The sequence below is a fragment of the Chiloscyllium plagiosum genome, chromosome 19 (genome assembly GCF_004010195.1).
Source record: "Chiloscyllium plagiosum isolate BGI_BamShark_2017 chromosome 19, ASM401019v2, whole genome shotgun sequence".
NCBI lineage: Eukaryota > Metazoa > Chordata > Chondrichthyes > Orectolobiformes > Hemiscylliidae > Chiloscyllium > Chiloscyllium plagiosum.
The window spans coordinates 10,166,181-10,190,853 of NC_057728.1; the positions used below are offsets into that span (position 1 = coordinate 10,166,181).

Sequence of the window (24,673 nt, forward strand, 5' to 3'; positions counted from 1 at the left end):
ATCTGTAACCAACTTCTACACTGAATTGGAAATCCTTCATCTTCCAGTTCCAATTACAAACTATCTGTTTCCCCGCCCAAGTAATGAGAATACAATAGCAGGAAACAGATATTATCAACAAGTATTTTTTTTAAATAAACACAATTTTTGCAAGACTTTCATATGTCTGGGTTTTGTTAGGAGAATCACATCCACCAATTACTAAAATTGTGTTTCTAATCAATCAGATTCACTTTGCACTTCTTCTATTTATTGAATGTAGTGCAATTTAGAAACAAATTGGGTTATCTTACAATAACATTTTTTATTAATTTTATTCATCTACATGTTCCAGTTTTTACATTTATACATCAGTTTGATATTTCTTTACATTATCTGATTCTCACTGAGCTCTTGTAACACAGCAAGGACACCCCAGTTCTGCAACTGTGCAGGACTATTAATACTCTGCATGCTGATGATTCCAGCAAGAACTTAATTGAACCAACAACCGGGGGGCAACGTTTGCTGTCAAAAAAAGCATAAACACGCGAGCGCGCGCGCACATACACACACACACACACACACACACACAAACACACACTCACCCTAACGACAAAAAGCTAAACTGTTACTTGACAAGGAGTCATTATGAAACCAAATATAACGTTGCCAATTACTTCATTACATCTATTTCTTACAACCAAAGATAAACGACTTGTTTTGTAATTCAGGGATATATAAAAATATCAGTTCTTAATCTGAACTGTACAATATATACAGTATTTGCACTGTTAAATTATGATTAACTTTAGTTACTAAATCCTACATTTTAAATACCAACATTTTTCTTTGATCGCTGCTACTTTTATGCCTGTAATATTGAGAATTGGGAAGCAGATTTGCGCTCAGCCTGACTTTCATTGTTGCCCGTTGGTCACTCAGCAACTTTTGCTTTGCCTTTACATGCTCATTGCAAACACCTTAATAAAAGTGAACATTTAACATTATAATACAGAAAGCACCAATAAAGACATATTAAAACAGGTTACAAAGTTAAAAGCTGTTAAGACCAGTTAAAACTTTCTGAAAGTATACACTCAGCAGTATGAAGTTCCGTGTTGTACTGGTTGATTGAAGAACTATAAAGAGAGGGGGTTTGCTCAGGGGGTCTGAGTTGCTGTGGCGACATCACCTTTTACATGCATGTTGTATGTATTTATGTATCACTGTGGACAGTGACATAAGAATGTTTCTTTGTCCATCACATAGTTCATCAGGAATCTATCCAGCTGATACTGCCTCCATTGGCATGGGAAGAATTTACTGTTCACAACCAACCTGTTTCACCACATAATTATGCACCTTCCTTGTCCATTAAGCCCTGGAGTGGGACTTGAACCTGTACGTTCTGGCTCAGAGACAGGGATGTTACCCAATCCACTGCTTATTAGTAGGTAGTCAGTGAAAATACAGAAACAAGTGAACCGCTACAAGTGTAAACAATAGTGTGTTTATCCACAATTGCCGTGTCAGTCACTCTTGGCTTTAAAGTGGAAACGTAGCAGTCTGACCAGCAACTTTGTCTCTGGTTGTTCTGTAGTTTCAAATGAACTTATAGGTTGCTTTAGTAACACCATCTGAATTCACAGAGTAGTAAGTGGGAAAGGCTCCTTGCAGATTTGGTTCATATTCATTCTGCTCTAGGAAATTATGCAATTTTTCCCTTTGTGCCCCTTTTTCTTTTTGGATTTGGTGGTCCGTGACCCAATACTAGAACTCGCCAGCACCGATGACGGCCCTGCAAGATCATCCGTATAATACTGGTATCGTTGGGCCCTGGGCTGTGGGATCGGTTGCCCAAGGAAATAACCTTCTTCTTCTGAATCGGAGGATGAAGAGGAGCAGGTTGAGCACCAGGAGTCATCATCCTCAGCGTACAAGCCTAGAAATTTGTCCACAACTTGGTTCTGCAGGGCGTAGTCTGGGTTATGACTGTACTGCCCGTACAGTTCCTGGCTTTGAACGTATGCTCGCCGTTCATGCGAGACTTTGACTTGGGTTAATTTTTCACAATCCTCTGGAGGGTAAACACAAGGCCTTTCTCGTGGACTTCTCCTCTCCGTCACCAGATGGAGGGCATTGTCAGAACGGGACTTCCTGCTCTTGCGGCGACGATGATGATGCCGATTGGCGTAGCCGTCAAGGTTGTATGCGCGGCGGCGAGTTCTCTCGCTCATAGGAGGCTGCCGGATTTCGATCTCCTCGTAACTCCTGTTGTCAATGACGTCATCAGAAAACTTAACTTGCTGGGGCCTTGACTGGGACTTTGATCTTCTCAGCATCGGATTGCAGAGTGGCTTTCGCTTCTCCTCTGGGGCCATGACCTGACAGAGTTCGGAGGTCAAACTCTTGAGGGATTCTGTGCTGCGATGGCGCATTGAGGAATTCATCGTCCCCATGTTACTCATTTTCTCACAGTCATTCTCAATTTCTTGGAAATCCTGGAGAGCAAACACAGATGATCGTTGCTGGTTGTCTCCATCTACTGATGCGCCTACCAAAAAACAAAGATCAGCAAGGATAAATAATTTTAATTGTTACTTAGAAAATATCATTACTATGTTCCAAAACTGAAGAATTTGTTTAAAATTATTCAATTAATTTAGAGATTTATAGCTTCTTTTATGTCTCCAAAGTACCATGTTCAGTAATGCTACTAACATTGCCATTGCATTGTATGCATAAAATTTGTTGGAATCTCAGTGTGACAATTAAAACTAGTTTTCTGCATGACTTGCATCTAATTATATTGCAGCAAAGTTCAAAGTATGTTTAAGACTGAGATAGATAGGTTCTAGAGTATCAAGGGGATCACGGGTTGTGGGGAGACAGTGGGAGAAGAGGGTTGAGAAACTTATCAGCCATGATTGAATGGCGGAGCTGACGCGATGGGCTGAATGGCCGAATTTCTGCTCCTATATCTTATGGTCTTAAAACCCTGAGAGAGCAATTTATTTTTGAAAACTTATATTTACACAATATCTTTCACAGTCAACGAATACTTTTAAATTGTAGTCAGTGTTGAAATATTGGAAATATGACAGTCAATTTGTGCATAGCAAGCTCAGTCAAATGATACTATCATAACGATCAAATAACCTACTTTGCTGGTATTGATTGAGGGTAAATGTTGACCTGGATGCTGGGTAATTCCCCCACATTTTTAAAAATAGTTCACTGGGATCTTCCATTTGAGAGGATAGATAGAACAGATTTGAATGTCTCATCTAAAAAATGACACTTCTTATAGCGCAGTACTCCCTCAGTCCTGCGGTGGAATGTCGACCTCAATTTTGTGCTCAACCCCTGGCTAGGGACATGAGTGTAGAACCAAACAGAGGCATACTACCTTGTGGTAAAGTACAGTTGACACCTTAATTACTTATCAGACTGTGATGGGTATCTCGTGTACAAGATTTAAAAAAATCACTTTTACACTTCAAAGGAATTCTTTATGTGCAGAACGCTTAGATGTCAGTCCTTGTGAAAAGCACTACAATTAAATACAAACCTTCTTCTAAAATTGAGCTCAGCCAAGACTCTGTATCCTAACTTGCATCAATCTGTACACCCCCTACATCTGTGCTTACTGAGCTACTCTGAAGCATTTGTGTACCAGGACCCAATTTCTAAAGTTTTCTTCTTCTGTTCAATTCCGTCCATGGCCTCGCTCCTTCCTGTTCAATCCTGCAGACATCTGAAACCTTTGTGCTCCTCTAGTTCTGTCATTTTGTGGATCTCTGACTTGCATAAACAAAACATTTGCAGTTACACCTACATCCCCAACTTCCCTCCTTAAACCTCCCTGTGGTTTCCTACCTCCCTCTTCTACATTGCGACACTTATAATCTGAACTGACACCATATAACCTTATGCAGACTCTCAGTATCTTAAAGGTATTACATAGTGGCAGGTTATTGTTGTCAACATAGTTGGTAAAAGAAAGTGTTTAACACAGAGTAAAGCAATGGTGTGCTGTATTTTAAAAATATCTGCTCTGATGTTGCTTCATTGTTGAACTCAAGATGATTGAAAGTGATGTCTTATTTAAAATGTAAATTAGAACATAGAACATAACAGCACAATACAGGCCCTTCCGCCCTCAATGTTGTGCTGACCTATGGAACCAATCTGAAATTCAGGTCAGCTATTTAGTGACTGAAATTTATAAACATTTCTTCTGATATATTTGTAATTAAGTGACCATAATTCTTACAATTATTACAAAAATGCATTTTCTAAAATGATAAATATTCATTAATTTTGATATTAGTAATTAAGATGTTCAAGAGTTTGGTACCTGTGATATTGGACAGGGCTAGAGAGTCCACAGAATCTCGAACACTTTGTTCAGCTGGCTTTAACTCATTCGTGAGGCATTCCAATGAATCTTCGTACCACTGGTTCTGGTCATGATTGTAGGCGGCTGCACCATGATCAATGTCAAGCTCTTGGATCTTGCGACTGCTGGCAGGTCCTGGGTGGCTCCCATAGGCGGAGTCTCCTAGATTATCTTGGGATTGTGCCCAGTACATGTTGGATTCATACTTCGTACTTACCAAGCCTTGGCCATTACAGCCATTCAGTTCCACTTTAGTTTTGGCTTCGCTGTCTGATATCCAGTGTTTGGCGTCTTCACTGAACTGCTGAAAGACACCCCGACTGCCAAACTTAAGCAGTAGCTGGGTCATGTAATCATCGTGCTCGGCCCATTCTTCATGTTCTTCAGCTGCATCGGCCTCCAATCGGCCCTTCCAGAAATGATTGTTGCTGAGACTCTCAGCTGGGCTGTTGAGGCTGAGGGCATCCATTTGTTGAGATAAAGGGTCGTCGCCCCTGTCAGAGAGATCGGGGCATTTGTAATTTACCGTTGGCGAAAGAAGCAGCGACTGCCTGCACTGGTCCGCAGACTTGCTGCTTTTTCCCAGTCGCACACTCCTCCTGGACTCTCTTGACCGCGCAGACTGGAACGCAGAGTCAGAGGAGTCCGAGGCGTGGACATCTTCACCCATGCTGCAGGATTTCGAGCAGAAAATCTGACCTTGCTTTGGGAGGAATGGGCACCCCAGAAGCGAAGTCCTGCACTGGGCACAGCAAAAGCATTTGTCGGTGGCATGCCAATGTTGCCCATCATACGTCATCTGTGCATGATCAACTCCTGCAGTTAAAGGAACTTTCATTTAGACAAAAGCAATAAGCAATTTGACAATTATTTAGTTTTTGCTCAAGTTTACACTTATGAATTTGTGCCCAAATACTGAAAAGTGGGGATATGGTGGCTCGTGGTATTATCGCTGGATTGTTGACCCAGGTAATGTTCTGGGGGGCTCGGGTTTGAATCCGGCCATGTCAGATGGTGGAACTTGAATTCAATAAAATCTGGAATTAAGAATCACCTGATGATCATGAATCCATTGTTGGAAGGACACATCTGGTTCACTCATGTCCTTTAGGGAAGGAAACAGCCATCCTTATCTAGCCTGGCCTACACGTGACTCCAGACCCACGGCAATGTGGTTGACTCTCAACTGCCCTCTGGGTAATTAGAGATGGGCAATAAATGCTGGCCTAGCCAGCAATGCTCTCAACTTGTGAATGAATTTTTTTTTAAATCGCTGGAAACAAAGTACATAGCATATACCTAAGTACTTTTATAGTCAATGTTCCTGATGTACAGGTTAGGCTACGCCTTGTCATCCAATGCAAATTCAGCACTACATGAACTTTGGGTCAGAGATGGGTTTTCTGTGTGAGATTTACAAATCTGCTGCACTTTGTCTGTTCATAAGGATTTAATTTTGAATCATTTGTCAGCTCAGCCCTTGGGCATATCTTGGGATTAGAAAATGCAAGAGACAGCTAATGGAGTTTTGTTGAGCTTAGACAAAGCTTACTTATCTGTTGGCAGCTGATTAGATTAGATTAGATTCCCTACAGTGTGGAAACAGACCCTTCGGCCCAACAAGTCCACACTGACCCTCCGAAGAGTAACCCACCCAGACCCATTTCCCTCTGACTAATGCACCTAACACTATGGGCAATTTAGCATGGCCAATTCACCTAACCCGCACATCTTTGGACTCTGAGAGGAAACTGGAGCACCCGGAGGAAACCCACTGACATGGGGAGAAAGTGCAAACTCTACACAGGCAGTCAGCCGAGGCTGGAATCGAACACGGGTCCTTGGTGCTTACCACTGAGTCACCGTGCCACCCAATTAGATTGCAGCAAGTTCCCCTTGGCCCAGTGACTGCTGTGCTGGCCAGTAATATTTCCATGGGGTCCTTAACCAAGCCTTCTTTGCATCATGGTCATAATCAAGTGACTATCCCCAGGTTTGCTGAAGGTATGTATCAAACGGAGTCTGAAGACAATAACAGTCCACCATTGTGGACAATGTAAAGGATCTGACACTATCACAGTTTGACATCTGGTCTTTTTCTTTTGCTTTCTAACAACCATCTATCGACTCCAAGATGGGACTGGTTATGTACAAAGAATGTACATATTTCTCCCTTGCTAGGTTGCTAAAATTTTATCTCAACCTTTTGATTGTCAGTTGTTAAAAAAAAAATCAGCAGCTGTATCTCATTCATTACACAAAAACCAATTATGCGCGGGTATACTTTAAATGAAGTGGGGTGTTTAAATTGCAGCTAAGCAGTACATAAATGAGAGAAGAAAACTGGATTACCTATATGATCTCCACATGCTTCGCAATATTCTGCGTACAGACTCTCGAAGCAGCCACAACAGTACGGGCGCCCATCCTTCATGATATATCTCTGTCCGCCCAGAACTGTTTCACACTCAAAGCAGCAGAAGTGCTTCATGTGCCAGTGCCGGCCTTCAGCCTCTGTGCATTCATCGGCAAAAATAATCTGAAATTCCAGAAGAACGCTTTGTTAGGCAAGTATCCAAATCTCCGAGGTGCCGCATGGATCTCTGCAGTTCACATTTAAACTGAAATGTAAATAAATATGCCATCTTTGAAGACTAATACCAGAAAGAAAAACCCACAGTGTCTCTTTTGTATGTCCTTAGAAACGCCATTAAGATTACACAAACGTTTTCTGCTAACTTCAAGCTAAATGTTAGTCAGAGGATGGAACGAATACAGTGTTCCGCTGGATCGTGCACTTGAATCACAGCTAAGATTTAATAACTATTTGGTTCTATGTGTATAATCTGTAAAATGTATATTTGTGGATTGTCCCAAGAGAATAGAGTGTTCATTCAAGTGTAGTTGCATGTGCTCCTGTATTTTTATTGCCTCACCATTGGCAGCTATGCCTTTAAGATCTGGACTTAAGCTTTGGCAATCTCTCTTACCTCTCTCCTCGGAGATATTCCTTAAAGTCCTCCTATTTGTGTGCATTTTTGGTCACTTGATCAAAAAATGTAACATTTATCTTCAATAACACTGTGTTTGTGGTGTTTTATTACATTAGGTTCTGCAAGTTGCTGGGATTGTTCCAGTGAAATTAGTCCCCAACCATTTCCACTCTCCCCACCAGCGTTTCCCCACCACTGTTTAACCACTGAAGAAGGTTAAACAGTGCTTGAATTTGTGTAGCCTCTTGTGTTGATATGCTGTTGACAATTAATTCTGCTAGTTGCAATGCAGTACCCTCACCACATGTTAGCCATGGCTCAGTTGGCTACTTCCTTGCCTCCATGTTTGATCAGAATTTCAAGACTTGAGCAGAACATAAGAATAGTACTGAGTGGGTGCTGCACTGTCCAGGACACTGTCCTTCAAATGAGATGTTGATCAGAGGCCCTGACTGTTCTCTCAGTTAAAATTCTGAAGCAAAGGGATGGGAGAATTGCCTCTGCCTCCTGGCAATATTTACCCTCGCAATCAAGATCGTAAAACTGATACAAAATAGAAGCAAAGTACTACAGATGCTGAAGATTTGAAATAGAAACAGAAAGTGCTGGAGAGACTCAGGGGTTCTGAGGGCACCTGTGGAGAGAAAAGCAGTTACCATTTCAAGTCTGATAGGGCTCTTCATTGGATAAAGATTACTTCATCGTTATCACATACCTGTGTGGGTGCAAATAGCTGCCTTTCCGACAGTACAACAGTGACTGTACTCAACTCAACATGTATGGCTTTGACTGCAAGACACTTTGGACTGTCACATGGCTGTGAACGAGGGAGTCTCTTCCTTGTTATTGGTTAATGACACAGTCAATCTATGCCAACAACTTTTCACAGAGTGAGATAAAACATCAATTTTCGTTCCCCACCACCCAATTCCCCACCTCTAGGATTGGCTGAGCAAGGAATGTTTGGCCCTGACCAGCGACATTCCCTTCTCTTCTAATAAAAACTGAAAGGACTGCGGATGCTGCAAATCGGAAACAAAACAGAAATTGCTGGAAAAACTCAGCAAGTCTGGCAGCATTTGTGGAGAGAAATCTGAGTTAGCGTTTCAGGTCGAGCAACCCTTCCACAAAGCCAGTTGTCTGAGAGTCATAGAGTCCTACAGCATGGAGACAGGCTCTTGGCCCAAGCTGATCAAAATGTCCATCCTCACTAACCCCACTTCCCTGCCCATATCCTTCTAAACCTTTCTTACCCATGTTTTTGTTCAATCGCCTTTTAAATGTTGTTAATGTACCTGCCTTAACCACCTCCGCTGGCAGCTCATTCCATATGCAGACCATCCTATGTGTAAAATAAAAGTTGTCCCTCTAGTTCTCTTTTATTCTTTCCCCTCTAACGTTAAACTGATGCCTGCTAGTCCTCGATTCTCAACTCTGGGAAAATGACTTAGTGCATTCACCCTATTCATGCCTCTCACAATCTTATACACTTCTATAAGATTCGCCCCCCTCCCCACACACTCTTACGCTCTAAAGAAAAATATCCTAGCTTGCCCATTCTCTCCCTATAACTCAGATCCTTATTAGTTAAATCCTCCCGAACACCTCTAGCAAATCTACCCATCAGTATATTAGTCCCCTTCCAATTCAGGTGCAATCCATCCTTATTGTACAGGTCACTTCAACCCCAGAAGAGATTCTAGTGATGCAAAAATGTGAATTCTTCTCCCCTGCACCAGATCCTCAGCTGCGCATTCATTTGCTCTATCCTCCTATTCCACCAGCTCGTGGCACTGGCAGTAATCCAGATATTAATGTTCTCAAGGACCTCCTTTTTGAATTCTTGCCCAACTCTCCATATTCTCCCTTCAGAATCTCATCCTTTGCACTTCCTCTGTCGTTAATTCCAATGAGTACAACAGCCTCTTGGTGGTCCCACTTCCCTTTGAGAATATTCTGCACCCTCTCCGAGATATCCATGATCCTAGCACCAGGGAGGCAACACGCCATTCTGATGTCTTGCTGTCAGCTGCAGAATCGTCTATCTGTGCATCTAACTAGACAGTCCCCTATCACAATCATAATTCAGTTGGCTGGTTTGCGATGCCAGCACCACCGACCGAGATAACCATGAAGGCCTCTCTGTCCCAGCCCTTCACATCATCTAAGGTGCGATGACCCTCAGGTTAAACCACCACCAGTCATCCCTCTTAGATGAGGCAGCAGCCCCTACAGTCTGATGGGACTATGGTGACATTACCTTGGAAAATGGCTGTACTTGAGGAAAGGTGCTATACAAATGTAAATTGGTCTCTTTCCCAAATGCTGTGACAGCGCTCCACTTTAAACATTCCATATTGCATCTCCCAATCATTAAAGAAAGAAGACAACTTCTAAGGTCAGTCAGCGTGCCGTACACTGTTAATTCAGTAATTAATTCACATACACCTTATCTCACCTCGTCACAGGCAGAGCAGCGGGGTTTCAGAAGTTCAGCGTGATGCCTGCCACAGTGGATTTTCCTGTCTTGGTAAAAGTAGATGAGGTCAACGAGAAGCTCCTGGCAGGTTGAGCAGATAAAGCATGCTGGGTGCCAGCAAACAGCAGAACCAGCTCTGGAGGCGAATATTGCGACCTCACCTCCTTTTATCTTCTCCTTACACTGGAAGGCACAATCGAGAGGTTGGAAGTCAGGTGTGGGGCAATGAGAGTGTAAAGTAAAACCTGCACTCACATTCCTGCTCCTGTAACAATACACTGACACAGGTTCAATTACCTCAGAAAACCTATTGTGGAACTAAGGTGAGAATGAACACTAACTCGTGGTCCAAAGTAAACATAGACCATGACTTGTCCAGAGTCAAATCTGCAGGCTTATCAGAATTGTTGAAACCATTATTCTGTTATCACAGCCACTTCAACAAGAGATGTAGTCACCACTCAGGTGTTTACGAACATCACAAGGTTTCATGCCAAAACTAACCATCTTTAAATCACAGGGCCCCAAAACTATTCTTCAGATCTGCAGCTTGCAAGGTTTAACCACACACCTAATTCTTTCCTGGTTTTCAACGGGATTCAAAGCTCCTACAGGTACATAAAATGGCTCATTCTGTGAAGTTTGGGAGAGACAGGTGGTATAAAACAGCACAACAGGATGGGAAATGCCTATTCCCCAATTTGTTTTTAAGTCCCTCATTAATTCATCTAAATGTGTCTATGGGCTTCTTAATAAACTGTTGTTGTTTCAAAGGAATAATAGTCAATTATCGCAGTTGGGATTGCATGATACATATAACTCTCTGTATTTTCCCCATGCAAGTGAAAATTAAGCAGGTTGCTCTCATTTAATATGCTTCCAGCAGTAAACCCAGCAATTACGTTTTCTTTTAAACAATTTATCCCCTTTTCTGAGACTGATACAGTTGGGAAAAAGAGTAAGTCAAACAGGCAGGAACAAGGTAGAGAATGAGCTCATTCCCTCTTTGCTGGGAAACAGATTTACAGATTTGAAGGTGCAGTTTGGTACCTTGTGTTATCCTGAGGGATCATTGTAGGTGAGCTAATTTTGTTCTCATCAGATTTCCACTACCATGCTGTCCTATTGGAATATGGAAACACTTGAAAACCTATTTTAATTACTGCTTGGCCAATAACTCCTTAATTCAGGGACACTGTTGTAGCATTTCAGCTGAAATCACGTGACCCAGCTACTAAGTCAGCTTCCTTTATACGTTTCCATGGAAGGTGTGTGGGCAGAACAGGACTGCATTTGTTACCCAGCCCTAATTGCCTTTGAACTTAACAACTCGCTCAGTTATTTCAGAGTCAACATCATTGCTGAGAGTCTGAAATCACATGTAGGCCAGACCCAGTTAGGATGGCAGAATTCCCAGTTGAACCAGATGGGTTTTTATGTCACTTCATGGCCTCTTTACTGAAACTAGCTTTCGATGAAATGAATTGAAATTTCACCAACTGTTGCATTTGAACCCATATCCACAGAGCGCTATGTGGGCCACAGGATTCTTAATCTAATGACATTATGGCTAGACCACCTCCTGCCCCCAGTGCCAGGTGGAAGAAGCGAAGCATAAAGAGAAGGCAAGTATGATCAATCCTATTGGGAATGAATCCTGGTAATAACCCTTAGTTGCTGCAATATGATGAGATAATAAAGTTATTTTGATTGGTAACATATTACAATTTTAGTTAATCACTTTTCCCATGTAAATTAATTGGTAAAACCAGTATAAAGACCAAAATATATCTAATTTAGTAATGGTAAAAGCATTACAATTTTCTAGTGATCCATGGCTACATGGATGTCAGATGAGGATAAGATTATAGTCATAGTCATAAAGTTGTACAGCATGGAAACAGACTCTTCATCCATGATATCCTAAATTAATCTAATCACATTTACCAGCATTTGGCCCAAATCCCTCTCAACCCTTATAGAGTCATAGAGATGTACAGCATGGAAACAGACCCTTCGGTCCAACCTGTCCATGCCGACCAGATATCCCTTCCTAGATTGTGATCAGGTGTTAAGCCTTTGAGATTGAAATGCCTGTGAACGTAATGTTAGGTGGTTCACAATGATCACCTGTATTGGTTAGAACCATACCCATCATAAATAATTGATTTCAAAGGAACAGAATATGCTGCTTGTTTGATTATTGCTCCCTTGTACCTGATCACAAGCGGTGTGCGTTTGAACTCTTGGTAGCTGTTTGATAGTTCCTCTTCCCAGTGCATCTTTCTTCCTCTGAGCACTGAAGAGCTGCAATTCTTTCCTTTCTTCCTCACTCAGAGATTGACAATAACGCACCTAAAAAATATAGACAAGTAACTTAAAACCTGCATCAATTAAACCAGTTCTGAAGCACTTAAACGTCGTAATAGACCGGCCCCCAGTGGGTCCATATTAATTGCAGATGAACCGATCATTGTCCAATTAACAAACATTGAGACAAATGTATATTGATTAAGGAAATACAGCAAAGATTGCATTAAAGGCAAGCTTTATCTAAATAATTTGCTTGAGCTTTCTGAAGAAGTAATGGAGAGGGGAGATAAGGATAATGCTGGTGATGCAATCTACATGGATTGCAAAAGCTATTTGATAAACCGCTCCATGAAAGGCTTGTCAGCAAAGTCAAAGCCCAGGGACTGCAAAGAGATAGTAGCGGCATGAGTACATAATTGGCTAAGTGACCAGAAATAAAGGAGAGTTGTGAATGGTTGTTTTCTCAGACTGGAGCCTTATAGTCAGGTTCCCAGGAGTTAGCATCATGGACACTGCATTTCTTGACATATTTCTCAATGATCTAGACTTGAGTGTTGCTGCTGTTTGTAGCTACTCCAGCCAGGAGATCTGTTGGCATGGGGTGCCATTCTTGTCAAGTCTTTAAACCATCATCATATTTCCACTGTAGCTCATTTGCAATTCCTCTATGACATCCAGCATCCAACCACATCGAGGTTAAGCCCGCTTTCTTCTCCCCTCCAGTTTGACCTTGAGAAGAGATCTTTATTGATTTTCAGCTTTGAACAAATGGTCAAAATACTGGCATTTTCTTTTCTAGATGTCAGTTTTTTTTTCCCCCCGTGTAGTTTCAAATATCTCTTCAGTTGTCTTTATGGTCTTATTTGTGAAAGTTTCAGCATACATCTTAGCATCCACAATTCAAAAGGTCTCTCTTTTCTTCCATAGATCTTTACTTGTTATCCAGGAATCCAAAGCTCACAGGTAAATAGTTAGAATATAGCATCGTCTGACTATTTTTCTTGTTACGGGCTTCAGTTTTCTTATGTTAACATGTCCTTCATTTTCACAAAATTACTTTGACTGTCTTATCCCTTCTTCAAAGCACTGTATCACAATTGCCATCTCTATCATCATTTGGTCTAAAAAACAGACAAACTTATTTGGTAATTGCAGTGTGACACAATCCATGTCAATGTTCACACTGGATTCTTCCCTTGTGTTCCTAACTACAACCATTCTTATATTTTTGCCATTCATAGTTAATCCATATTCCAAATTTTTAGATTTTACTTGACTTACGCAACGTTGCAAGGCTTTTCTGTGTTTTTCATACCAGTATGTCAACAGCACACCACACGTTTGTTATGTTCTTGCCTCCAATTTTACCAAGTGTGCGTTGTAGAAGGGTCTGAAAGTGTTGTGTTGAGGAGTTCTTAATGCTCAATACAATGATGTTGCAGGGCAGGGACTAAGACTGATTGTTGAGGTGTCGATAATATTGCCTTACATACCAGTATAACTTGTAACTAATTGCTATCATGCAATAATCTATGTCTTCTTTAAGTCAAGAGCTTCTTCTCATGAGACTGTCAGGTGGTTGCCCTCTACTTCATGAAGAACAAAGCACAATCCAGCACAGGAACAGGCCCTTCAGCCCCTCCAAGCCTGCGCCACCACATTTTGCCCTTCCATACTAAAACGGTCTTCAATTACACCTCTATTCTCTTGCTATTCATGTGTTTGTCCAGGTGCTTCTTGAATGCTGCGGCTACGTCTGCTCCCACCACCTCCTCGGGCAGTGCGTTCCACGCACTCACCACCTTTTGGGTGAAAACCTTGCTTCGCACATCTCTTTTAAACTTCTCCCTCTCGCAGCTTGAACCGGTGTCCCTGAGTAACTGACCCCTCCACCCTGGGAAAAAGCCTCGTACTGTCCACTCTATCCATGCCACTCACAATCTTAGAAATTTCTATCAGGTTGCCCCTCAACCTCCTACATTCCTGTGAAAACAAACCCAGTCTATCCAACCTTACTTCATAGCTAAAAGTCCCCCATACCAGGCAACATCCTGGTAAACCTTTTCTGTATGTTCTCCAGAGCATCCACATCCTTCTGGTAGTATGGTGACCAGAACTGCATGCAATATTTCATGTGTAGGCTAACTACAGTTCTATAAAGCTGCAGCACATCTTGTCTACCCTTATACTCAATGCCCCTTCCAATAAAGGCAAGCATGCCATAGGCCTTTTTTAAAAATCTACCTGTGTTGCCACCTTCAGTGATCTGTGGACCTGCACACACAGATCTCTCTGTATATCAATACTCCTAAGGGTTCTGCCATTCACTGTACAATTTCCACCTGTCCATCCAAAATGTATCACGTCACATCTGCCTGGATTATACTCCAACTGCCATTTTTCTGCCCATGTCTCCAACTGATCTACATCCTGCTGTATTCTCCTCACTAACTGCAACTCCACCAATCTTTATATCGTCTGCGAGTTTACTGATTAGACCAGCTATGTTTCCTTCCAAATCCTTTTGTAAATCATGAACAGCGGATGGCCATGGAAAAAGGACGTTGGCAGCAAATGTATTTTGCAAATATATCTAGTAAAGTAAAATCCATCTGTATCAGATGGATCTAATCCCACTATGAGCCGTGGTGTGGATTATGATGTGGCAGAGGTAGTGCAGACACAGTTTACTTGCAGTCTACAAAAGACTAGCAGTTGTGGAGATCTGAAGATTCCTTGGACCCAGCATTTAAAGAAGGCTGCTTAAAAATAGCTAGGTAACAGCTGAAAGGGCTGAACATTTAAGAACCCCGCAGAAGAGGACCACATGGTGAAGTTCAAAAAGGCAAAATCTACATACGATAGTCAAAAGCATATCAGGTCTGGTAACACATGAGTGTGAGCTAGGAATTCACTGCAGTTAGAACTCTACTGGCACGAAGGTAGTTACAGATTGTATCACACACCACCAATCTGTAGACGTTGTCCCGAATCTAGGTTCGTTTGGAGAGTGATTGGACACTCTATGTTCTGAGAGAGTAAGTCGAAATCCCTGCCAGATAAGGAAAATATTAGAAGAAAGGGTGTAGCTCCCAGACTGAAATACTTGAGATAGAGCATTATTGCCATTGTAAACAGACATTATGAAGGATAACTACAATAAGGGAAATCAAGGGCCACAGAAATAACAGGAAACAAGGTCACAGAATGACGAATATCACAGAGCCAGAACTACCGTGACAATAGGGCAAATTAGAAACTTCAGCAGACAAAGGATAATGAAAGAAGAAAGTTAGGAGCTGCACTAAAGGCAAGAGATCCATTAATTAGACCATGATAGCAGCTAGAAGCATTTGTTTAAACTGCATACAATAGGACTCATCCAGGGAAAATGGTTAAATAGAATGGGATTCGTTATTCAAACCACAGGTAGTAAGATTCATTCAGTAAAACAGGTCAGGAAACAGGAATCATTTATTAATGGGATTTATTCAGAGAAATTATGAAAAAGGAATCATCCACGTTAAGTTCAGAAATGCAGGAAAAGCCTCTAGTACAGTAGTGCTATGTGCTGGAATTAAAAGCCATTAAAGCAAGAGAAAGAAATCATCACACGAGGAAAACATGGCAGCAGCAATAATGTTGCCAAGAAGGTTTAATTTCAGAGATGGTACAAATAGAATACAGAATTGGTCATCGTTTTAAGACAGAGAATTGCTTCCAAGTTAGATACGAAGTTGTAAGATTCATAATATACAAGATTTTTCAGAAAACACAAGTGCACTTTTGTGTTTGATTGGGACAATAGTTAACATTGTTAAAGCTTACCGGAAAAGTAACACATGTTTTTGATCAAGTTCTGCAAACCTTTGGCAATTTATGTAACCTAAGTACAAATGAAATTCTTGAAAGAGTGAGATTTAAGAGAAGAATTCAGCATTAAGGGGAATCTGTAGTTAATTTCTTGAAATGATGACACAGATTAGTGGTAAGTATGACTATGGAGCATGAAAACCAGAATGCCTAGGAGACAGAATTGATATTGGAATTGCATCTTTGTCAGATTTATTATAAGCAAAAGAAGCCATTTCAAATAGTGAGTGAAGCAGAATATAGGAACGGCGCAAATCAATCCTGACATGCGAAGGTCAAACTTAAGAGTCAGCATAATCCATTCAGTTCTTAACAGATAAAACCCCTAAATACACAGACAAGGTGCCAGTTTAGAAACAAGGACAGACACTAGATATTAAAAATCAATGTGGGTATTTCATAACTGAGAAGTGCCCAACTATTGAAAAATGCTTTATCTGTAAATCAATAGACCACTTTCAGAAAATGTGATGAGGCAGGACACAGTTCTAGAGCAACAAAATGACTAAAAGTTACTCCAATAACGAAGTTCATAAGACTGAACAACCAACACTAGATGAAAAGACAAAAGGTACTTGAGGAGAAATAAATGATCCTGCCCAATTATTTTGGCAAGTAAAGATTTATATCAATCGGCATCTCACAAATGTTAAACTTGATACAGAAGCGTGGGTCACTATACATCAAAGAGTGTACCTTGATTGGAGAAACATTTCTATAGCCTGGAGCAGTGCAACTACATTGTCCAGGAAGCACTTAAGATTAAATCTATGCTATAAGCAATCTTGCAACATATTGGGTGTCAAGTACAAATACTGCACAATCAACAATTTCCACTCTTGAACAGGAATGCTTCTTTGAACTGAATCTTAAACTAGAAAGAGTGCAGAAAACATTTAATGGGATGCTACCTGGACTGGAAGGTTTGAGTTATAAGGAGAGGCTAGACTGGTTGTGACTTTTTTCCCTGGAGCATAGGAGACCGAGGGGTGATCTTGTAACGGTCTATAAAACCATGAGAGGCATACATAAGTAGATAGCCAACAGCTTTTCCTCATGGTAGGGGAGTCTAAAACTATAAGGCATAGGTTTAATGTGGGAGGGAAGAGACACAACAAGGTCCAGGTGGTGAGTATCTGGGACAGGCTGCGAGAGGTAGTGGTGGAGGCAAGAACAATTTTGTCATTGAAGAAAAATTTGGACAGGTACAAGGATGGGATAGGTATGGAGGGACATGGACCAACGATAGGCAAATGGGACTAGATTAATTGTGAAAACTGGGTGGCATGGACAAGTTAGTCCAAAGGACTTGTTTCAACGTTGTAAACCTCTATGACTCTAACTGACAAGAGGAGTCAAATTAAGTAAATTCAAGAAACTGCCAGTCATGGAACAATGGGTCACTAAAACATCAGTGGAACATTTCATGGGCTTCCTAGACTCACAGCAGAATTCAAACACAAGATAGAATCCATTCAGATTAGTTATGTTAACGCAAGAAATTTGTTCAGTACGGTCAACAAGGTGGAAACGTGCAACTAAATAGGCCTGGGAAAATGGTTCCCACTTTTATTTTCACTGGAGAGTTCAGCCTGCAAAAATCCATAAAGATTTTCACAAAACCTAAGTGTTGAGATAGTTAATGAGCAGTATACCCCAGTTGGGTCAGTTCACGAATCCACATCTAATGTAACTCAGATGCAACAGGGCTTGGTGAACAGACAGTGATAGCAGACTCAATCCTGACATCAGTTGCAAAAAATACAAGGTCAAGCAACATTCGTACTGGTGACAAGATCATGCACAACCAAGGAAATGAACACTTTGGTTTCACGTGTAATAGACAGTTCAAAATAAAAATTCACCTCATTTCGAAACAGGCTTGCCAACAGATTGGGAATAAAAATCTGCTCACACATATTGAGAGTGTGGGTGCAATTCCAATGGAGGCCACTACTGAGGTGAGGTGACCACTGTCCCGAGGAAACTGCCTGGTTCAGGATTATCTAGCCTCTAGCTTTTAAATTTTCTCTCCTGCAGCCAAAACATGGAGCAAAGGCACGCTTTTCGTGAATGTACTAGAGTGTGACTCTGAATTGTAAATTATGAAATGTACATAAAGGTCTGCAGATGACTCTCAAATTTTGTGTGTTAAAGTGCTCCAATTCCACTCGGCACTCTCAACTGAACTACTGGCAGGACGAAGAGGGCTCAATGGGGTCATCTCCAGCATTCCATACTGGTGGTCAATCAAGACAAGTCCTTCAGCTATTCAATCCGTTTATTGTTAAACTCCCTTGTTCACCTTCCAGTCGTGAAAACTTGGTGTGGGAGTTAACTGCTGCAGAGATTCCACCTTCAATCCCCAGTCTGCGGTAAGTCAACTGCTCCCAGATGGTTTACTGCAGAGGCACTACAATTGGTCTCAGCGTCCTGGGCTGGAAAGGAAAACCACAGCAAGCAGGGTTCCAATTCTGACCCGTATGCTGTGGACAATTGGTGAAGTGTGGTCCAGGAATGACAGGAGTAGGTTTGACTCTAATTCCTTCCAAAACAGTCCACAAACCTGCCAACCAACATTGCCTAAAGCTAATTTCATGCAGGAGGTGTGGCTCAGTTAGACACAGGAAACAAGGGCATTGGAATCACATGACAGCACAAGACTAGAGGAAATCTGAAGGAGTTGTGATTGGAGTCAAGAGTGTGGTGCTGGAAAAGCACAGCAGGTAAGGCAGCATCCGAGGAGCAGGAGAGTCAATGCTTCAGGCAAAAGCCCTTCATCAGGAATGCACTGCTGATAAAGGGCTTTTTCCCGAAACATCGACTCTCCTGCTCCTTGGATGCTGCCTGACCTGCTGTGCTTTTCCAACACCACACTCTCGACTCTGATCTCCAGCATCTGCAGTCCTCACTTTCGCCGAGTTATGTGATAAGTTTGCTATAGCAGAAATAGGAATGTACAATTACAATTGTGAAAAATTGACAATTTTATTTTTGAAATAAAAGTTGCTATTATTACAGGGTTTCATAGAATCCCAAGTTGGAAGCAGGCCATTTGCCCCATTGAATCCGCACCAATCTTCTGAAGAGCATCGCACCCAGATCCACCCTATCCTGTAACCCTGCACCTCCCATGGCTAATCCACCTAACCTATACATCCCTGGACACTAGGGGCAAGTAGCATGGCCAATCCACCTAACCTGCACATCTTTAGATTGTGGGCGGAAACCGGAGCACCTGGAGGAAACCCACAGACACGGGGAGAGCGTGCTAACTCCAGTCACCCGAGGCTGGAATGGAACCCGCGTCCCTAGTTCTATGAGGCAGCAGTGTTAACCACTGACCACCGTGCTCCCACTTTCATTTGTGCTAAGTATTTCAACCTCGCAAGAAAATATCCTCTGATCACAACTCTCACTCAAATCATTCGTTAAATGGAGACTGTGGACAGAGAGGAGATCTTTCCACTATTGTTCACATCACTAACACAAAAGTATCTAGTGGAAATCCTACCTCATCTGTACTTTCCGATTAATTGTGTGTTTTTATAGTTCCGTACACAAAAGGCATGTTGTGACAATTCTTCCAAAATTTATACAGTATGAATAATACTAAGGTGCTTCTTACACTTAGCAGATCAGGTTACTAATGCCTACTTAGAAATTCTAGGTGGATTGAATGGAGAATTTATGCCCTGATCTTAATCCAACAGCAGCTTCTGACTAAAGGGAGATGTGAGGTGTGAATGCCCTTTTCAGAATATTAGCTGGGACAACAGGCAGCTAGACAAGAGCTGGGATTTAAAAAAAGGCAAAAGAGCTCCAACCAAATGACGCTTAAATGATTTAAAGAAGATGGACTTTAAATAGAAAGGGATAATTGTTAGCAGCCCTTTACAACTTAAACCCCTGGCCAGAAAGCACATATCTGTTTTACTACAAAGCCTTTTGTAATTGTGAATTGCAAGCTGGATTAAAACATGAGCCCCAGCTTATTTATTCAAGAAAGGGCACTCCTTTCTGACAACATGTTCACAGGAACACAATGCCTCCTTCAAGTCCCATAATTTCGCTGCTGCAGTGCAGTCTGTCTGCCCCTCTGTGCCTGTAATAATGTTTGGAATTTTAAGCACATGAGAACAGTTACAACATGACAGCAAACAGCGTAAAAGTGACCAGTGGCAAGAAAAGGAGGCGAAATACAACAAATGTAAATGAGAGGAAGGGAATGCTCACGAGTAAAAGCACAAGGAATGTTTGCTTCAGGACAAATAAATAAATAATTCAAAGTTTACTGACACACTTGTTGTGGGTTGGAGACTAAATAACATTCCTGTGACAACTTTAAACACTTTACATAAAATTCTGGTTAAATCAATGAGAGGTAAAAAGAGGAGAGAAAGCGATTTTATTCCTTATCAATCTCTATGAATGCCAAATACAGAGGAACCTCGATTATCCATATTTCAGATTATCCGAACAAGATCACGAGGCCCCGATGCGTGGCTAAACTGTGTTATCCGGCATGCGATTATCCGAACATTCGATTATCCGAACAAAAATATCCCCGCCTGTGCTGTTTGGATAATCAAGGTTCCTCTCTATGTGGTATGCACAATTAAAACTTGTGTCTTTTTAAACATGAGTTTTATTACCTCATTATCATGGGGTGGTAGCTGGTACAGGAGCTGCTTAATTCTGTGCTTCTCTCCAGGACTGTTGACATAAGGGATCTTGTCTTCTGGCAGGCATGAAAAATATAGCTGTACCTGTATTTGGGGTCAAAGAGAATGAATAAACGCACAACTCAAAGTTTACAAAGTCAGCCAAGCAGAAATGCTCTTATAGTTAATTATCATCACATTAGTTACAGATTTTGTCTGTCGGTTGCTTATTAAACACTGTGCTTTCAAATGCACCTAGTTATTGATTTTTTTTGTAAAACAGAGATTTATGATTTCTGGGATTGATGTGATGTTACGCGGAACAGGAGTCTGACAGGATTTACGTTCCATTGACCATAACAAGGTTCAGAGATCATTAAAAATTAGAGAAATTGGATTGCTTCAAATATGACCCGTGCCAGAGAGCTGCCATTCTGGAATGTGATATGTGGCAACAATTAACGCATCATAAATTATGCATGGTTAACGTGGTCGTTACCCTTCCCTACCGCTCATCGCTGCTGCACTAAACAGCTTCGGAAAATTCCACATTTCTGTCAGCAATTACCCAAGTTAATGTGTGAAGTTGCCCAGGAAACAAAAACACTAGACACAAATCCCAAAATTTGTCCCGTGGGTTGAGTAGACTTGAAAGAGAAGAATGTGTTCAATTTTCTGATCTCCCACAGGCAAAACTCATCCAAGCAAGTTGACTTCATTGCTTCCATATGTGCTTCTGGGATGTAACTAAAGGAAATTTCTTCCAGCTTTGGGTTCCCGCCATCATTTTACGAGATGCCAGGTTCAGTGATTGTACAGTTTCTAATTTGTTACAGTAAAGCATCTGGCGTGGAGCTATTCCAATCAAAGGTAATGGCTGGAAATTGGAAAAACAACCTTTTGCAGGTTTAATGAGAGTATAATCTTGAAAGGGAGCTCTACAGTTCAACACCTCCCAACTGGGGTCCTCCTGCACCAGAAAGTTCAGGAGATACCTCCTACGCAGAATCAGAAATCAGCAGAAGTTACTTTAAACAGGCAGAGGGTGCTACGATTAGTTTCCCTGTTGTTTTAAAATGGGAGAGTTTTGATTCTAGCTGACAAAAATACTCTGGAAACATTTTGTGTAAAGACTGACTATGCCAGGTGTGCAGTTTCACAGAGGTTAATGAGAATATTGTTTTATATTAGGGAATTTCTTCTCCCCCACTTTCATTACAATTAATTCCCAAGTGAAACCTTTTCTTAAAAGAATTTAACAATAAGATACACACATACACACGAGTCCAACACATAAATCTTCACAGCAGATGAACTTGTTTAGCCTCTGCATTTAATGGAAGTGATCTAATATGGGACCATTGATTTCACCTCCATTTAATAGGCTTCAGCTGTACTAATAAAAATTGTGATGTTCATGAAAGGAAGACAGTCTGAACAGAAGTACAGGGAGAGCTGGATAACAGATGAGACTAGACTCATGGACATGAGGGAATAGCACTGATTTATACAAGGTTGGCAAGCAATCTTTTCATTGGAAAAAAATTAAACCTCAAAATACTGTTAAAACTGAATCTGGATCTGTATTATCAAATCCACCCAAAGAAAGAATGTAACCAAGATTTTAAAAAGATGCTTCACAGACATTACATACATGGAACACAAGAACAGGAAATGACTAAAGGGTCCTATGAGCCCGCTAGGACACTCAAAATAACATGGCTAATCTTCTAAATCAACTCCATCTCAATTAAAAGATGTGCCAAATGTGGTTGGATTACCTGAGGAGAAGCAATCTCATGCAGACTGCCTCTGTCCTTTTCTTATGAAAGAGGAGAGCTCCACATCTCTGATAGGAGATTCCCATCCGGGCTGCTTCACATTTTCCATTCTCTCCTGGTGCAGAACTGTCAGGGAATGCAAACTGGGATGGGGGGATTTGGAGAGTGAAACTTACTGGATCCTGTAGAGAAACAGGGATGTAAAGGGTCTGGGGGGGCGACGTGTAGTTGTGAGAGCTAAGTATGGAATCAAATGACTTGTTACTTGGGAGTTAGACTTTACATTAATTAGTCTTTGTCTTCCTGAGTAACTTTTTACTTCATTCCATCGGAATCTCAAATGGATCTTTCGGAGGGCTACATACATAGGATAATTGCACAGGACAATCTTTCATTCCCAGGCAATTCCTGCAGAGTCTGCTATGATGGACATTTTCACAGGGTCTCCACGTGCCACTCTGATCTAAACTGGAATAACGACTGGCCATTGGAAAATGTGGGTCACAGTTTGACAACTTTAAACACAAAATTGCTTCCTATAGAAATCAATGTTAAAGCAGGTGTCGGGATCTTTGTGACAATTCTCTTCATGGGATGCTAGCAAATTACCTCATCCACTTGATCAAAGCCATCTTCCCACAAGATAGGTGAAGACCTCACTTTTTTGGAAATAACGGCGCAGTGGCTCAGTGGTTAGCACTGCTGCCTCACAGCACCAGCCACCCAGGTTTGATTCCAGCCTCGGGCGACTGTGTGTGGAATTTGCACATTCTCCCAGTGTCTGTGTGGGTTTCCTCCGGGTGCTCCGGTTTCCTCCCACAATCCAAAGATGTACGGATTAGGTGAATTGGCCATGCTAAATTGCCCATAGTGTTAGTTGCATTAGTCAGAGGGAAATGGGTCTGGGTGGGTTACTCTTCAGAGGGTCGGTGTGGACTTGTTGGGCTGAAGGGCCTGCTTCCACACTGTAGGGAATCTAACCTAATGACAGCTTTGTGAAATTCTCCTTTGACACTGACACACTCGTGTCTGAGTCGTTTGTGGGGGATGTTGTGGCCCAAGGCCAGAACTTTGTCTCATATTAATCCGTGATATTGCTGATGCCCTTGAGGATATTGTAGCCATGCCCAAAATTCCCTGAATTGATGATGGTGCGTTCTCATCAGTGACAGCCTAGAGTTGGGAGAGGGTATGGTGTAGGTGGTAAGTCTTGTATTGCTCCTCCATTACTGAATTGCATCAGTTGCTCAATGATTCACAGACAGAATCAATGAAACCAGGTTGGGTGGCAGACAAAGAAATTATCAAAGTTAATGACATGGGCAATTATCCAAGATGGTTAATGTCTCAAAAGGTGAGATTATCTTTAGCACAAAATGCTCTCCAGGCAAGGATGGCATGCAGAGGCAATCATTCTTGAAGGAGTATTCTCCTCATCCACACTTTAAATGAAGGCCAATTGCTGTGCTGAGGTTCATGGGAATAACCGGTCAATGCCTGCCCCTTCTCTGAGTGGTAAACCATTAAGCATTTAACCTAAAAACTTTATTGTAGACTAGGGTCAGGATCTTTGGCAACTTTAAATTCTGGCAGCATATTATAATGCACGTCCGCTGCGACATACATTTCCAGAAAAGCCCTGTCTGATCAGCACCAAAAAAAATGCTGTTTCACTGAGTAACCTCTTTTATTGACTCTGGGTGACTCAGTCCACGGGGCAAGGAATTTATTAGCTGCTTTTGCATCACCAGAATTTGCTTCCATGGTGTGGAGATAGGAATGCCTCTTGAACCATGCACGACTGGTTGTGAACTTTCCCACCCCACACAAATCTGCGGACAGGCTACTGGACCTGTGCTGGATGACCAAAATAAAAAGGTACCTTGTCTTCAAGCCCAGAAGTCAAAAGTCCTTCTGTGTTCTTAGAGTCATAGAGACAGAGCTATTCTTTATGGAAACAGATCCTTCAGTCCAACTCGTCGATGCCGAAGAGATATCCTCAATTAGCCCAACCCCTTTTGCCAGCATTTGGCCCATATCCCTCTAAACCCTTCCTAGTCATGTACCCATCCAGATGCCTTTTAAATGTTGTAATTGTATCAGCCTCCACTAGGAGGCAGCTCATTCCATACACGCACCACCTTCTGCATGAGAAAGTTGTCCCTCCCTCAGGTCCCTTTTAAATC

The 24,673-nt window shown here is 41.6% G+C and overlaps 1 protein-coding gene across 7 annotated transcripts in view; it reads right to left on the bottom strand.

Moving 5' to 3' along the window:
- Positions 1-287: 287 nt before the first annotated feature.
- Positions 288-24,673, bottom strand: part of prickle1b (prickle homolog 1b) — a 147,926-nt gene continuing 123,540 nt past the window's right edge. For all 7 annotated transcript variants that reach the window (XM_043709076.1, XM_043709077.1, XM_043709079.1 and 4 more), the window contains 6 exons: positions 20,698-20,811; positions 12,074-12,211; positions 9,836-10,039; positions 6,737-6,923; positions 4,343-5,200; positions 288-2,536 (listed from right to left, as the gene is read on the bottom strand). In XM_043709076.1, the coding sequence (XP_043565011.1) occupies positions 1,683-2,536; positions 4,343-5,200; positions 6,737-6,923; positions 9,836-10,039; positions 12,074-12,211; positions 20,698-20,811 (2,355 nt within the window). In that variant the 3' untranslated portion in view covers positions 288-1,682. The remainder of the gene's footprint in view (positions 2,537-4,342; positions 5,201-6,736; positions 6,924-9,835; positions 10,040-12,073; positions 12,212-20,697; positions 20,812-24,673) is intronic.